This window comes from Mastomys coucha, unplaced genomic scaffold (genome assembly GCF_008632895.1).
Source record: "Mastomys coucha isolate ucsf_1 unplaced genomic scaffold, UCSF_Mcou_1 pScaffold24, whole genome shotgun sequence".
NCBI lineage: Eukaryota > Metazoa > Chordata > Mammalia > Rodentia > Muridae > Mastomys > Mastomys coucha.
In genome coordinates, this window is record NW_022196907.1 from 21256 (window position 1) to 38051 (window position 16796).

Genomic DNA, 16796 nt, shown 5'->3' on the forward strand with positions numbered 1-16796 from the left:
TTCTGATTGCAGTGTCTCCTCTCCTCTCCTTCCAGTCCCACCCTTAGAAATCCCCCCCTTACCTCCTCCTCTTCTTCTCAGAGAAGGAGAAGTCCCTGCTTAGGTATGACCCCACGCTGGGACACATAGTCCCAGCAGGACTAGGCACATCTCCTGCTGAGACCCAACCAGGCAGTCCAGGTAGGGGACACGGGGTGCTCTTAACCTCAGAGCCCTGTCTCTAGTCCCAGTTGCTGCTTCTTTAAAATCCTAGTTGCATATTTTAGAATTAAAAAGTTTATAAAACTTTTTAAGATCAAAAATTAAAATTCAGTAATTTTTGTTTTAGTGCAAACTCATTTTGAGGCTGCTCTGCTTATATTTGTTATCTGTATTGCTGCTCATTGCTCTTGCAGTACCTCCACCCCTTGAGGAACTTCCATTAGAAACATAGGTAAATGAGCATGCATTTCTGGTTTTGGTTTCTGCTTGTTTTTATTCCTCTCTTAACATGTTAGAGATGGAGTTAGCAGCTTGGAAAACAAAGACAATGTCCAGTGGAAGAAGTTTGTAATCCATAGAAAGGAGGAAGGCTAACTGGGTGGATGATCTCTCTCTTCTTCTGTTTTAAAATCTGGAAGACAGCTCTGGGACTCTAGTGCCAGTGAAAATATTAGTTATAGATAGGTTTCCTTCATTTATTAATAGCATTTTCATCCCATATTTATAGTAGTTAAGTAAATATTTTTTAGGATTTTAGTTTTGGCAGTAGCTGAAGTTTTCCTCTGCTTTTATCATGGTATGTTTTATTTTATTTTTTATTTTTTACTGTGGTGCTGAGTAGTAATCTTGCTTGGGCCTAGTACCTGCTAGTCACAAGCCCTGTCACTGAGCTGCATTCCTAGCCCATAAGGCTGGGTCTTACTGTTTAGCCAAACTGACTCAGATGCTCCCGTCCCAGCTTCCCCAGTGTCAGGATTGCAGGTGTGTGCTGTCATACCCATACTGTATGTAAGTATTTGAACTGCATGTATTTCTGTCTATAATTCTTTAGGAGGATGTATCTTTTTTCTTTGTATTATTTCTTTGTGTTACAGTTCCCTTACCAATGGCTGCTCATTTACCAGAAGTTATGTCTTGATACACTTAGTCCTTACATATGTCCTCTGCTCCTCAAGTCCTTGGGAATCCCAGTGCTTAAAGGAAGAGAGAGAGAGAGGAAGTGGGAGAGAGAGAGACAGAGACAGAGACAGACAGAGAGAGAGAGACAGAGACAGACAGAGACAGAGACTAGGATTTGTCTTCCACATTGTCCTCTTATGCTGTGAATGGTCCTATTTAAACATTGACTCGAGTCTGGACTTTATAGTCAAGTCTCAGTGTCGTGATGTTGAGATATTCTGTTTCAGATTTAGTTTAAATTTGTTGAGTCATATTTACTATATTTCCTTTTAACTAAGATTATAGTAGCTTTTTAAGAATCAAACAACATTTTCATTGTACTTATGTGCAGCTAGGTGTGCCCAGTCTGAATCTGCATTGACAATGAAAAAATGTCATGTTTTCTATCTCAGGGATTCCTGCCCATATTGACACGCATTCTGCATTTGAAGATGAAATTATTTCTCTCAGTTTGGGGTCAGCGGTAAGTGCAGTGTGAAGCATTTATTTTTAAATTAGCTTTTAGCATATTTTTACCTTACACATTGCCTCCCCTTCACCCTTGTGGGGCTATCTACATTGTAAAGAAAATAAAGATTTTTTTTTTTTAAAGAGAAAGGGTATTGTTAGCACTTTAATTACTTCCAGAGGGGGGAAGCTTTTTAGGCTTGGTCTCTTTGTCCTTGAGCTGCTTCTGTAGACCAGGCTGGACTGGAACTCATAGAGATCCATCTGTCTTTGCTTCCTGAGTACTAAAATAAAAGCATGTCATGTCCCACCATACCTACTCACAGGACGGACCTTTTTCCTTAAGTACCTTGAGTCAGATCTTCTAGACACTTCAGCAGAGGATCATTTTTGCCCTTCCAGGTCAAAGAGTGACCCATATTATTCAGTGCTTAGTTTCTGTAGTTGCACTTTGCTCAAACTGCTAACCATATAGAACCATGATTTAAACTGGTGAAGGTAAGCCCCTCAAGGTGCAGTACGAATTACTACTCTGACAGCCAGGCTCAGCTCCTTGGTGCATGTAAGTCATCAGTCCCCAACCCCATACTACTCTAATGGCCTTACTGGCCATTTCCAGCTCCTGGAGATGCAGACAGCAACCTATTCCTTACAGAAAAAGAGCACAAGATCTGACCACAAAGTCCCATCAATCCCTGGGTTTTCTCCAATATCAGGGTACAGAATCCCACCAGTCCTTGCACTTGCCCTAAGGTCAGGCCACAGAATATCAGCAATCCCTAAGCATGCCCTAAAATCAGTCCACAAAATCCCAACAATCCCAGGCCTCCCTGGAAAGCTCCCCAACAGCTTAGAAACCCTATATGAAATCTGCCTCCTGCTCAGTTCTTTGCTGCTTCCTTCCTGAGCAGAAGTAATCACCCTTCTGTGTCTTTCTCCATAAATCTCTTGTGTGAAGTTCATTGTGGGGTATGAGCTTGTGGTATTCCTCGGCTCCCAACTGCTAGGATACCCTTCCCCATAGAGCTGTAACACTTACAGTATTAGCAGCAAGTTACACGTGAACTTTCAGACAGAAATAAAAGAAAATAAATCCAGAATAATTCTTGAAATATTGAGATCATCTGATCTAACTAGAAGTTGCTTGAAAATCTGATGCCTCCTGGAAGCAAGTACAATTTGTCTGTGCTCCTCTTACCCTCTTTCTCTGTGCTCTCTTTTTGTCTCTTCCCTATATCAATATAGTTCCCATCTCCACAGCTTAAGTACTTTGGCTCCTTAACATTTCCTATATTCTTGTATTTAACCACAGATCATCTTGATGCTGTGGCTAAAGAACCAATAATGTTTGTTGGATACAGTAAGACCATCTTATCATTTACATATATGGATTCTTGATTTAGAACTTTTCAGAAATAGCATGAGAGAAAAAAACAAAAGCTCTTTTCTCCATGTTGCTGATTCTTGCTTGTACTTTTAGAGGGACTACCCTGAGTAGTCTTCCCAAACTTGAGAAATCAGGAAAAAAAAAAAAAAAAACCAAAGGCAACATCTCCAAAGGCACTGAAATGGTTTAATTAAAGATTGTAAGATAGGGAACTCCTGTGCTTTGTTTGAACTGAAATCACTTTGATCATTATTTCAATTTGTCATCTTGTGAGACGTGGTGGTTTTCAGCTGCTGGAGGAATGATAGTTTTTGGTTAAAACTTTCTTTGTAATAGCTAGAGAATATACATGTTATAGTTATGACAGGAATAGATTTTACCTTAAAAGATAGTTTGAGGGGAAGTAAATCTCTGACATTTTGAAAATTTGAAAATTAACCTTTCAGATTATTATGCTATTTGAAATAAGGTTCTAAATCTGAGCTTTTATTTTATCAAGTGGGATTAACAACATTACTTTCTTAACCAAAGGATTATGGTAGGAATTAAATGAGTTAATCTTGTGAAAATGGTTTTCAAACTTGTAGCCATCCATATAGATAAAGACTCGAGAGGCCTGGTCCACTAGGAGTACTTGTTTTAAGCCTTCACTTTTGGCAGAAAAGGAAGGCCTGTGTTCCCTGACCAGGAAGCATGTTTTCTCATGCTTGGCATCCTCGGTTGTTTTAAGAAATTTTCTATAATTCCATTTAGTGTACCTATGGAACCTGGCTGCTGTGCTGGCTTCCTTTTCTAGCCACAGAAGAGCAGATTCTTGTTTATTGTCAAAGCTGTCACCATTTAATTGGTATCAGATTTTAACTTGCTCAGTAGCCTTCTTCCCTGTGAGGAGAATCTGGGGTACTAGGTTATTGGGTGTGCGAAAATGTTTCAGTACTTAACGTATAGTGTATAACCGCCTATAGAATACTGTACAGGGTTCATAGTGAACCTATGGCTGCCTGTATTTATGGTGTAATTTATAGCTGCTTATTGACACTAGTGTATAGTGTCAATATCAGCTTTCTGTCTCATTGGAATAAAATTTTGAGCAATATCATTGTTTTTTATTTTATGCCATTGTTTTGCTTTTTCTCCCCACCTAAAATCCAAGAAGATATATATTTATATTACTTTTTCTCCTTTCATGAGAAATTTCAAAGATCATTTTTAATACTTAAATTTTCTAATTCAAGGTGTTCCTGGGAGATTTTTCTTCATTTTAATCTAACTCTAATTTCAATAACTTAATTTTATTACTATCCTAGGTCTTATGATATTTCTAAAAACCTAGTGTAAGTCAGAAAAATGTTGTCAGACATGCTAGTTCATACATTAGTCCCAGCACTCAAGAGGTGAAATCCAGAAGATTGGAATGAACTTCAGGCCAGCCTGGCCTTTAGAGTGAGACTCTATTACAAAACCAAACTGAAGACAGTAGTGTACATCTTATAGAAACTGCAGACAGTAGTGCACATCTTATAGAAAGCCAAAATAGCTTTACTTTTTTTCAGATATATTTGTATTACTTCTTCAGCTAAATTGTGGTCATCTTAAATACTTTTGTACTTTTGGAAGTACCTCATGTATGTACAAATACATTTCTTTATATGTGTTCGTGTGAAAATATTTTTAGCTTTAAGTAAGAAAAATTACAATTATACTGTAAATTAAGATGATATCTCAGATAACAAGATGTTGTTTGAAGACTAGTTCATTCTCTATTGCCCAAGGTCTAGCTTAGTGAGATACCAGTGTTATGCCCAGAGTCCACAGGAAACCCAAACGAGCCCAAGAATTGTAAAGTCCGCTGTAACTTACAAAAGAGCCTTTTATTTGAGTCCAGACTCGGATCACACGCTTTGTACTCACTGAGAGCAAGTGCTTGCATGCGACCAATGAGCCAGGAAAAACATGAGTTTATATACAAAATTGGGAATTCTTAGGATGCCTCAGAGTGAGGGGAGTGAAATGCTATGACCATTTGTTAGGGCAGAACTGAAGCTGGTAGGGGATCAATGGGTGTCTGTTCTGCGGTTATCAGGAACTAATTTTCTGGCCAGCCATAACTGTCTGTGACCTCTGATTACCCTTTTCTATGATTTAAACATCGGGCTCTAATCTTCTTTGAGTTTGTTATTTCCTTAAGGTCCCAAGGACAGGCACCTGGAGAGTTCAGCCGCTTATCGGAGAGTGCCGGCGGCCCTGGTGACACCAAGACTAGGAGGCTGTCTCTCCTTAGCACTTGGCTCCACAAGATGTTTTCATTAAGGGGGGGTTATGGCTAGTGCCATTCTAACACTAGACTGGGTTCTCTCAGAGCTGCTGGGGAGAAGGGGAAGGTGGGGAGGGAGCCCTGACCTAGCTGCAGCAATGAGACAGCTGCCTGTATATTGCGCTTGCCTCAGACTGGAGGGAAAATGAGAAGGTTCTGCCAAAGGAATGTGGGGACAAACTGTCTATACACAACAGTGGAGTTTCTTAGGTAAGGCTTTAACCACAGAGAGCTAACATTAATAATTCGGGGGTCACCACACCAGCAAGGGGTAGGATGCATTTGGACATGGGAGAATAATAGATACCCTGTTTAGTTTCGTTTAAGTTTCAGCAATAGGTTTGTTCTTGTAGAAACTGCAGCCTGTTTTTTCTGGTCATGTGTGTTTTGATTAAAACCCTTACCATAAATTTCCTTGTGATAATGAGCTAGGAATGGTGGGCAGATAATGCCATAAGGACTCACTCAGCTGGCATTTAATGTGCAAAATATGTACCCAGTTGTTATTATAAATTAAAATTGACCAGGGCAAAACTTGAAAACTGAAACTAAAAATTATGGAGATGGTTGATTTTTTTTTTTCTTTCAGCAATATTTTGTTTGTATAGTAACTACTATTTTTTAAACAATGAGTTATGTGGACTTGATATTGTTTTCTGGTAAAATATGATGACATAGTAATAAAAAAATTACTTGACTTTTACAGCTTTATTGTAAAAAGAGCTTCTAGCCCACATACATTGAAGTTTTTTGTTAATTTTTTGCTTGTTGTTTGTTTATTGGGATAAGGTCCTACTCTGTCGTGTAGGCTATCATGGAACTCACTAGCCCAGGCTGGCTCTGTTAAGTGGTAATCCACCTGCCTCGGCATCTGAGTGCTTGAATTACAGGTGTGAGCCAGCATATTGGCTTTCCAGGAGTCTGTCTTGGCTTTCTGATATTCATACCACATTTAGAAGCTCTAATTAAGCCCTAATTGCTATGTTTTCAAATACAAAGTGATGTTGGCAATGATTTAAATAATTCTTAAGCATCCCTTTTGTCCACTTTAGAAAGTCTTGTAGTATTCTTTGTTAGAATTTGTAAGACAAACTGGTCAGGGATAGTAGCTGATGTTGAATGTGAAAACTTCATTACTAATTTTATAAAATCCTCATTCTCTCTGGTTTTGCATTCAAGGTCATGATCACTTTAGAATCAGCAAACATTTTTTGGGGGGGAATATAATTTTATAATTATATTTATGTACAGAAAATTTAGTGTACATTTAACCCAGTTCAGTGGCGCGTTCTTTAGCCTTTGCCTTTTCCAGCTTGGCAATGCTAGCCACAGACTTAGGACCCAGGAAGTTGCCTCCTCAGTGGTAGCAGATCTCGTCATATCTGTCATTATAATTGGTCCTAATAGCTTTCACCAGCTTAGCCAGAGCACCCTTATCTTCTGAGATAATCTCTGTGAAGGCAACAGTGGTGCCTGTCTGTCTTCCTGTGGACCAGGCACCCCAGCCTGGCCATTCCCTTGATGATGCAGTAGGGCACCCCCATCTTTCGACACAGGGCAGGCAGGAAAACCACCAGCACAATGGGGTCTACATCATGGGCAATCACCACCAGCTGAGCCTTCTTCTCCATCAAGGTGGTGACTATATTGATTCCTGCTTGGAGGACAGGTGGTCTCTTAGTTGGGATGTCCCCTTTGCCAGCAGCTTTCTTCTCAGCACCGGCCAGTAGCCTTTGCTTCTTCTTCTCTTGCTTTGTCTCTGGCCTGTACTTGTGGGCAAGCTTAAGCAGCTGAGTAGCTAGCTCTTTGCCTGTCCGGCCTGGGTGAACTGGTTAATGGCTGGAAGTACTTTGAGCAGCCTCTATAGATGGCTCTTTGCTACTGCAGCCTGATGTAGCGGGGCCATTTGACGAAGCATGTTGGATCTCTTTTGGGCTGGATGCCCTGCCCAATGCTGAAGTTCTTGGTCTTTTCTCAAACAAAAGATTGACCACCTTTTTGGCCTCCTGTTTCTTGACGACGGCAGGGGGCCACCTTCTTCCTCTTGGCCTTCTTTCCTTTGGCCATCTTGCTCTGCTGGTGGAGAGAGCATCGGCAAACATTCTTGACATGCATTTTAAGGATTCTAACTGTTTGTGGTATTGAGATTTGAACCCAGGGCTTCACTCATGCTAAGCTGTGCTACTGAGCTATGTTAGGGGGTCCTTATAACTGCTCTGAAGCATTACTTATTGCACCTGATGCTTTCTTTTGAACCAACTTTTAAAAGAGGAGATTAACACAAATGAGTTCATGTGATAATGAGGCTCCTAAATGTCCCCCACACTCAAGTTAACACAGGCAGTCACCATCCCCTATGTTTCCATAGGCACCGTTACCCTCAGTAATATGACAAAAAGGGAAATGTTTCTACCTTAACTTCTAGACATTAGAACATCTGATGTCCTAAAAACATTTTAGCTTGTCTTCCTCAAGATTTCATATACTATTGCCTTGCAGTGGTTCTCAACCTTCCAAATGCTGTCACCCTGTAATACAGTTCCTCATGTTGTAGTAACCTTCATCCATAAAAGGTTTTTATCTTTCTACTTCAAATTTGTAAATTTGCAACTATTGTGAATTATAGTGTAAATATCTGATATTTCCGATGGTTATAAGGGGCTGTTCAACCCCCAAAGGGGTTGTGATCCACAGGTTGAAAACCAATGTGCTAGTGCTTCTTTTACCTTTGAAGTTACTTTTGGCATATTTCAAGACTTTTTCCTTTTATCTTTTGTTTCTTACAGTTATATTGTGATGGGTTATTTATTCCCTCAATACTGGTGAATGAATGGTTTGTTTATTCTATGTTGGGTTTATTGGGTTTATTGAATCTGTGAGTTAGTTTTATCCGTCACTTTTGCACAGTTGTTAGGTATTGTCTCTTAATTCCTCTATAATCTTTATATTTACTTTTCCTTGTTTTCTATATTTTGTCGCTCTATACTTTACATAAGCAACCAAATGGTTGCTTCCACTAACAAGTGTTAAAATTTGTTTATTTGTGTGTATATAAGTGTGAGTGCAGGCTACAGCACATATAATACAAGGGTTCACATGTGAAATCAGAAGACAATTCTTTTTTTTTTTTTTGTTTTTCGAGACAGGGTTTCTCTGTGTAGCCCTGGCTGTCCTGGAACTCACTCTGTACACCAGGCTGGCCTCGAACTCAGAAATCCGCCTGCCTCTGCCTCCCAAGTGCTGGGACTAAAGGCATGCGCCACCACTGCCCGGCCAGAAGACAATTCTTGAAACTTGGGTATTGTTTTTTTTTCTAATTCGTAATTAGATTCATTCATATTTGTTGGACTGTTTTTCTGTTTTTACATCTGTTTGGTGCTTCTTTTCCTTTCTGTTTTCTGATAAAATGTTCTAGCTTAGTATTTGCATATTTGACCTTGTGAGCATCTTTGCCTTAGAGCCCAAATTTGATACTTAAGTGTCAATGGTTCCTGTGGTTTGTTTTGCTTCCTTCTAAGCTATCTTTATCCAGTGCACACAGTGACTCAGAATATGTGAGATCAAGACCAGCTTTCTGTATTTACAGAAAGCTCACAGATATTTTGTCAACTGTGTTATTTGCTGGGACAATTGACCTTTGAGTTAGAAACTGCTGGAATTCTATGTCATGTAGGGGTTGTTCTGATGCTCAGATCCTGTTCCTCAATTAGTTCTTGATCTGTCAGTAAAGAAGGCATGGGACAGTTGCTGGGTGGAAAGGACAGGACTTCCTGGTCCCTGGAGGAAAGCAGAGAGATACAAGGGAGGAAAGGAGAGTTCACCATGCTTCTGATGGAGAAAAGTTGACTAGCCATGTGAGATTTCATACACAGTGGCCACACTGGCCGCTCCTACAGGCAGGCCATTGGAGGTGTGTAGCGGAACTAGATGTAACTGAGCAACTAAAGTTTAGGGCAGATGGAGATAAGAATATTGATAAGAGCAAGATTTTCAAGGTGGGAGGTAGTAGCACCCAGCAATTGTGCCAAAAAGGACAATTGAAATTCAAAACTATGTGCCTTTGTCTTTTATCTGTGGATTCAAGGGAAGCTAGGTGGGAGCTCATAGCGCATCCCATTCCCAGAGCTTAGGCTGTGTAGCAAAAGCTATATACAACAATATAACATGTTAAAGGTTTTCTTTTTTTAATTTTTGTAAGTTTTGTTTTTGTTTTTGTTTTTTTTTTTAAATATGCATGGGTGTTTTTTGCCTGCATGTTTGTGTGCCATATTCAGGAAGTACCTGTGGAGGCCAGAAGAAGTCAGTGGATCCCCTGAAAATGGTTCTATGCTATGTGGTTGCTAGAAATTGAACCTGGGTCTTCTGGAAGAACAGTCAGTGCTCTTAACCACCGACCCATCTTCCTAACCCCTCCATTTATATTCTGTTAAACAAAGAATAGGAGTAAAGTAGAGTAAACCCCAGATGGCAGTTTTAATCAAGACTTGATTACTTTTCCAACATAGTATTAGAAATGAGAAGGATAAAGCCTATATGAATGTCTTCAGGTCTTTATATGCTGCTACTGAGAGTCGCCTAAGATAAGCCAGACTTGGATTTTAGCTCTTCCCTATTTGTAAATTAATGACCCCAAACCAGACCTTAAAAAAATGTTTTAAAAGGTAGATGCTCAATAGATGTAGTGGCAAGGACAAAGCAATAATGTTCTTTCGCAGTAAATACTCTATACTCAACTATACTGCTCATAACTTGGTTGCTCAGATTTGTTGCATAAAATATGGATTGTATGTATCAGGACAAATGTTTCAATCTAGTCTCACATTTATGCTTCTTGTCAGTACTAATTATTTGGTTAGATTTCTGTTTTTTAAAACCATTGCCTTCCTTTAATGCTGGGGATGGTGTTTGAGTTTCACTAACTAAATGTATGGTGCATTTCTAAAATGCTGAATGTTGGCCATAAATTGTGATCTTTAGCTAAGGGAGGGCCTGCCCCTTACATTCAGCTTTGTGATCTTTGATGCCTGGTACAATGACTGATAAATATTTGATGATGAATTAATTGGAATCTCATTTTCTAAAATCCTTCCCTGTCACAGAATGGAATTTCATTTAATTCACAGATAATCATCTCGAATGTAAATAATTTAGTTCATTATTTTGTCCTCTAGTGTGGACCTTAGCTTAACTTCAGAAAATTGGAAACTATGTACATTGGTGGGTTTTCTCCTTTCTCTCAACAATTTCTTTCTTTCTTTCTTCCTTTTTTTAACTGCTCCAGTCAATGGAATGGGACTTTATTTGGTCCTGGGGTCACAGGCCAGATATGGCCCCAGCTTTATTTGATCTTCTTCTTGGGGCGCAGGTTGTTAGTATGGCCGCACTTCTTGCGGCAGTTGACTGCACGAAGGTGCAGGCGTGTGTAGCAGATCATCTTGTCACAGTTGTACTTCTGGGCAAGCTGAGGAAGGGATGGCTCGATTATGCCACCGCGCAGACGCAGCACCAGGTGCAAGGTGGACTCTTTCTGGATGTTGTAGTGGGACAGGGTGCGGCCATCCTCCAGCTGTTTGCCAGCGAATATCAACCTCTGCTGGTCAGGCGGGATGCCTTCCTTGTCTTGGATCTTGGCCTTGACATTCTCGATGGTGTCACTGGGCTCGACCTCAAGAGTGATGGTCTTGCCCATCAGGGTCTTCACGAACATCTGCATGTTGGCGTCTGCTGCTTGGCCGCCTCGTTGAAGAGAAAGAGCTCAACAGTTTCTTATAAACACTTTCATACAAGAGTTGAAAGAATCGTAAACATTATTAAATCTACTCCATAGATCCTGCAGTTAACATTTTATTTATATTTCCTTTACTCAAATATCACTACTTCTCCATTGGTTCGTTAGTTCTTCTTTATATTTATACATTTCAAGCCAATCACAAATAAGCATACTTCATCTATACAAACCAGATTTATGTATTGTTTACAAATAGAGTGATTTTTAGAATATGACTAAGTGAAATTATTTGTGGACATTTGGGAAAAAAGTGTTTGTAGAAAATTTACTCAGTTATCTTACCTTACTATATTTATATTGAAACAAAGTAGAAACAAGTGTGCACTTGTCCAATTCATTATTATTTAGAGATAGTTTTTATGCATATTATCTAGTATTTTATGCAGTATTATTATTCAGAATAAGAGTGATATTCACTGACATTTATTGAATTTTTTCCTAGCTACTGTGCCAAATTCTCTTTATCCTACTTATATTTTCTGATTTTTTTTTTTTTTTTTGTTTTTCGAGACAGGGTTTCTCTGTGTAACCCTGGCTGTCCTGGAGCTCACTCTGTAGACCAGGCTGGCCTTGAACTCAGAAATCCACCTGCCTCTGCCTCTGCCTCCCAAGTGCTGGGATTAAAGGCGTGCGCCAACACCGCCCTACATTTTAATTTTAATAGGTGATTTGTTCACATAAATTTTTTTTTTTTGGTTCTATCCTATGATGTTTAAATTCTGGTTCTTTGGCTGCTGCTGTGTATAGTCCGAAATCCCTGGTATTTAATGGGTTCCTAAGACAGAAAACACCTTTTTGGCCATTGTATTTTTGCAGGGCCATTTAGAATATTTGAATGTAACTCAGAAAAAGTTGTTCTGTTTTCTTTGCTCATTTGTTAGTATCTAATTCCAGTGTGTAGTATCAGAGCACCACATAGACTCTGAATCTAATAATTATTTTCCCCTTAAATTATTGTTTATTAACATTCTATGGACAATAAAAATATGCTCCTTTTTCATATTTGCTATGTGCCAACCACCATGGGTTATAATCTTTATTGTTTAATTCACGCAGCAATCATGTAAGGGTTAAGAGAAAAAGGATGCCGAGAGGCTCACTGACTATTAAAAATGGCTCCTAACCTGAAGAGCCAGACAGGGAGTGTCTCAGCAGTGTGACACTGCCTTAGTGTTTCTGATGCTCTAATCTTAACACTTATAGTTTACTGGGGGTGATTCTTAGAAATGTGGATGTCTGAACTTTATTTCATATTTGCTCAGTCTCAATCTCATTACAAAAGTATGCTACCTGAGTGGGTTACCTATCTTTATTGTATTGTATTAGAGTAAGTTGTAGCTTTATTATCTTTAATGAAGAGCTAAAGTCAGCATAAATGAATTATCTCTTATCCCTGGAGTGTATGAAAGTAGACTCAATATTAGCCTTTCTGTTAATGTAGAACTAAAATCAGCATAAATGAATTATCCCTAATTCCTGGAGTGTATGAAAGTAGACTCAATATTAACCTCTCTGTTAATGTAGAAATAAAATCAGCATAAAAGAATTATCCCTAATCCCTTGAGTGTATGAAAGTAGACTCAGTACTAACCTTTCTTTGGTGATAACCTTTTTTGTCTTTACTCCAAGATTGTTATGGATTTCAAGCACCCAGAGGGTGTCACAGTACAAGTGATGTTACCGCGTCGGAGTTTGCTGGTGATGACAGGAGAATCTAGATACCTTTGGACTCATGGGTATGTATTAAGATGAATTTGGTGACTGATGGGATGCTTTCTGCTTAGTGAAACTTCTCATTCTTCTTCGTCGTACTGTCTGAGCTGCTGAACCCATGTCCTCTGCTATACATCAAATCATTTGGGTACAGGTCTCCTAGGATATATGCAAGTTTTTTTTCTTTTTTTAATACACTACCTTTATATTTTGAAAAGACTTCAATTTTAAAGAAAACTTATAATAGGGCAAACTCCCTTCACTTTTCACCTATAATTCTCAGTTGTGAACACTTTCTATGTATTTTACCTTTTCTCACATATTATCATTGCTTTTACTTGATCATTTGAGAGTAACTTGAGAGTAGTCATGATTCTTCCTTTTGGTAAAAATGCATATTTAATTTTTTTAGGAAGGAGCATTATACTGTTAGAATGTATGTATCTGAGAGAAAGTATATATGTCTATGTGTGTATAAAATAATTAAAATATTGCTGAATTTTATATGTATTCTTTTTTGCTTATAAATTTTAGCTGACATATTTAAAATATTCAAGAAAATGGTCATGTGATTGCATTGGTAACTTGCCTTATATTTTATTTATTTAAAATAGATTCTTCTCTTATACAGTAATCCTATCCTCAGTTTTCACTCCATCCACTCCTCCTAGCTCTCTTCCATCTCCACTTTCCCCCAGATCCACTTCCCTCCTGTTTCCTCTTTAGAACAGAGCAAACCTCTAAGACACTATGGTCAATTAGGAAAAAAAAAACAATATACAGTAAAATAAGGTAAAAAACCCTCATATTGGTGTTGTACAATGCAAACCTATAGCAGGAAAAGAGTCTCAAGATCAGGTCAAAGAAGCAGAGATATTCTCATTCCCATTGTTAGGAGTCCCATAAAAACACCAAACTAAAACCTACGATATATCTGCAGAGGACCTGGTTCAGACCTATGTTTACCATTTCAGTGTCTGTAAGCCCATATGAGCCTGTCAATATCTAGTGGGTTCTCAAGGAAAGAGCTGCACTAAGAGGACACAGGGGGTATATAGCCATAGTCAGCCAATGCATACTTTATTCAAAGTTTCAACATCTTTATACAGAAAACAGCATAAAGATTTCCCACGCTTTCTCGTTCCTACCAGGTACTGTTTACCTAGCAATAGCTTATCATGGTTCAAAGTGACCTAAACCTCCTTGCAGACTGAGAAATCTGTCAGCAGTCCAACTCTTAGATATGATGTCTAATTAAACTATAGGCAAAGTTAATTTCTCATGAGTAAATGAACATGAAGACCCTTTCCTCAGGTTTGCAGTTTACTTGGCAGGACACCAGGATTCTCTGCATGAGAAAGTATTCTTCAGTCTCTGTCTGCTGACAATGGCAAAGACTCTAGGTTGCCTCAAAGCTACCAAGCTGGGAGCAGTCTCCTTGTGCCATGTCTCTACATGAGCCCTATGTAGTTGATTCAGTGGCCATATTGGGCCATATTCTGATGTCCTCCATCCACTCTGACTCCTACAATTTTTCCTCCCCCTCTTTCACTTCCTTGGGATTCCAGAAACTGAAAGGAGAGGAACCCAATGGAGACCTTCAGTTTAGACTCTGAAGTCTGACTATGGGTCTGTGCTCCTTCCGCCTGTTACCAGAGGAAGCCTCTCTGATGACAAATGGATAAGGAAACTATCTATGAGGATAGATATAGATTATCATTAAGAAAGATTTGGTTTTTTTTTTTTTTTTTTTTTGGTTGGTTGGTTTTTGCAAGTTGTGTTTTGTTCTACCCAGATCTCTGGGATATCCAATCTCTGGTTTCTGGCCATGTAGGCAATGTAAGGCATGGGCTCACTCTTGGGTAGGCCTCAAGTTAAACCAAACATTGGTTGGCTACTCCCACAAGTTCTGTGCCATCTTGCAAGCAGGGCCAATCATAGGTCAAGGGTTTTGTGTCTGGGTTGGTATACAAGTTACTCTTCCCATAGCCTACAGATTACATCCTAACACCAAAGAGAAGACAGGAGGAAAGGGAGATTGTAGATAGTATTCTGTTGCTGCAGTAAGAGTTGACCCTGAGAATTTGGTTGGGGAACCAGAGTACAGAAGGTCTGCAGGCAGCCTATTTGTCTTTCAGGAGTAGCTTGTGGTTGAGCAGGGCTGTTTGGGACTGTGACATAGCAAAGAGGTGAAAGCCAGGGGAAGTGGGGATAGTGGAATCCACAGAGGTTAAGTTGGCGGGAGGAGAAGCTACAGCCAGTATTCTGTTGCAGCACTAGAGGCAACCTTGACAGTCTAAGCTATTTTTCCAAGTATTTCTGGAATTTGGGGAATAAGCATTTCTTTTTTCTTTTGCTTTTTCTTTTCTTTCTTTCTTTCTTTCTTTCTTTCTTTCTTTCTTTCTTTCTTTTTCTTTGTGGTCCAGGCTCTTTTTGTTGCCACTCATTCTTAAACTTTTAAGAATAATGGCACTCACAGTAAGTACAAAATAAGGAGTTACTTTGCATATATATTATAAAAATATTTCAATATTTTCAATATTCTTAGAAATAGTATAGCATCTCCTGGGATGATTTATGGTTGGGTTTTCCAGCAGAGTACCTTGGCAGGTAAGGACCAAAGTATGCTACAAAGATCACCCCATGCAACACATTTCACATTAGAGATTTATTGGTTGGGGGGAGCGAGGAGAGCAAAACTCCTTCTCAGAGTTGGGACATAAGAGAAACAGAGACAGAAAAACAGAGAAAGAGGCGGGCCATGATGACAAGGGCCTTTAAAAGGGTACACATACACACAGGCAGCTGGTGATGACATAGCTGCTGGTGCTGAGTCACTGAAAGTGGACTGGGATTAACATTTTTGATCACTTTTTTTTTAATTGAAAATTCATTATGCCACTAAATGCTAACAGTAGTTATTTCTGAAAGTTTGAATTGTAAGTCACTCATGTTTAATACTGGTAGATGATTGTATATTCTTCATAATATTTTTAGGAGAAAGAAAAATAAATCTCAACATTATTTTTGAAGGTTGCTGTTGGCATTATTGATTGATTGTGTATGTATGAGTTTGTGTGTGTGGGGGTGTGTATGTGTGTGTGTGCACACTTCAGAAAGAGATGAAGGGAAAGGTGAGAGGTAATCAGAGATAGGGAGGAGACTGATATAGAAAGAAAAACAGGATACCAACTATTGAGATGTTAATTAAGATCTTTTGTGAAAGGGAGAAAAAATTGAAGTAAGCATGAAAGCATAGGAAATAAACTTGATAAAAACCTCTTGATGTTTATTTTGGAGAAAACAAAAACAGGATTCCAACCTGCTATATGTAAATTCTTTTCAAAGTACCTGGTAGTTTGTAGAATGTTAGAGATGCTAAAAGATATATTAATTCCAACTTTTGTTATATTTCTTAAGATATTGGTCTTACTATAATGTCAAATAAGTTATTTATTGTCTTCAGAATTACACCTCGAAAATTTGATACCATTCAAGCGTCTGAGCAATTTAAAGGTGGAATAATCACCAATGACATCGGAGACTTGACTTTAAGCAAGAGGGGAATGCGAACGTCCTTTACGTTTAGGAAAGTGAGGCGAATGCCCTGCAATTGTAGTAAGTCTCTAATTTCATCTGTGCTGCAACAGAATAAATCTAGTAAGAAAATGCTTTAAGACTACCAATGCTTAGAGTTTTCCATGACTTTTCCAGTGACGTCTCATGTACTCTGCTTAGGCTTTCCCAGCACTTCTCTGAGCTTTCTTCATTGATGTTTATATTCTTTAAAGGCAGAGGCTATATTTTATCATTAAATATGTGAAATTTCTTTAGCATTATTGAGTGCCAAGAAAATGCTTCATTTTTTAAAGTGACAGAAAAGAGAGTGCTGGGGTTGTGAGGCAATAAATCATTACTTGTGCAGAAATAGAAACTGAACAAAACAGGGTGCTATTCTGACTTGTTTACATAAGTATGTTGATCCC

General features: G+C 38.8%; 2 protein-coding genes, 1 long non-coding RNA gene and 1 other non-coding gene across 13 annotated transcripts in view; 2 read left to right on the plus strand and 2 right to left on the minus strand.

Annotated features, from left to right (window-relative positions):
• LOC116074217 overlaps positions 1-16796 on the minus strand; it is a 53421-nt gene that overhangs the window by 13766 nt on the left and 22859 nt on the right. The window lies entirely within an intron of this gene.
• The window catches only part of Alkbh8 (alkB homolog 8, tRNA methyltransferase), a 48450-nt gene that overhangs the window by 12730 nt on the left and 18924 nt on the right, over positions 1-16796 (plus strand). For all 10 annotated transcript variants that reach the window (XM_031346454.1, XM_031346456.1, XM_031346450.1 and 7 more), the window contains 3 exons: positions 1554-1624; positions 12727-12833; positions 16277-16428. In XM_031346454.1, the coding sequence (XP_031202314.1) occupies positions 1554-1624; positions 12727-12833; positions 16277-16428 (330 nt within the window). The remainder of the gene's footprint in view (positions 1-1553; positions 1625-12726; positions 12834-16276; positions 16429-16796) is intronic.
• Positions 3744-3873, plus strand: LOC116074221. The gene has a single exon (XR_004112145.1). It is a non-coding gene; the product is annotated as a small nucleolar RNA SNORA24 (small nucleolar RNA).
• Positions 10648-11246, minus strand: LOC116074216 (ubiquitin-like). The gene has a single exon (XM_031346459.1). The coding sequence runs from the start codon at positions 11020-11022 to the stop codon at positions 10648-10650; it is 375 nt and encodes a 124-aa protein (XP_031202319.1). The 5' UTR covers positions 11023-11246.

What these genes read in the sequence shown, in the direction of transcription:
- LOC116074216 (XM_031346459.1), bottom strand. Translation starts at nt 11,022, where the DNA reads ATGCAGATGTTCGTGAAGACCCTGATGGGCAAGACCATCACTCTTGAG.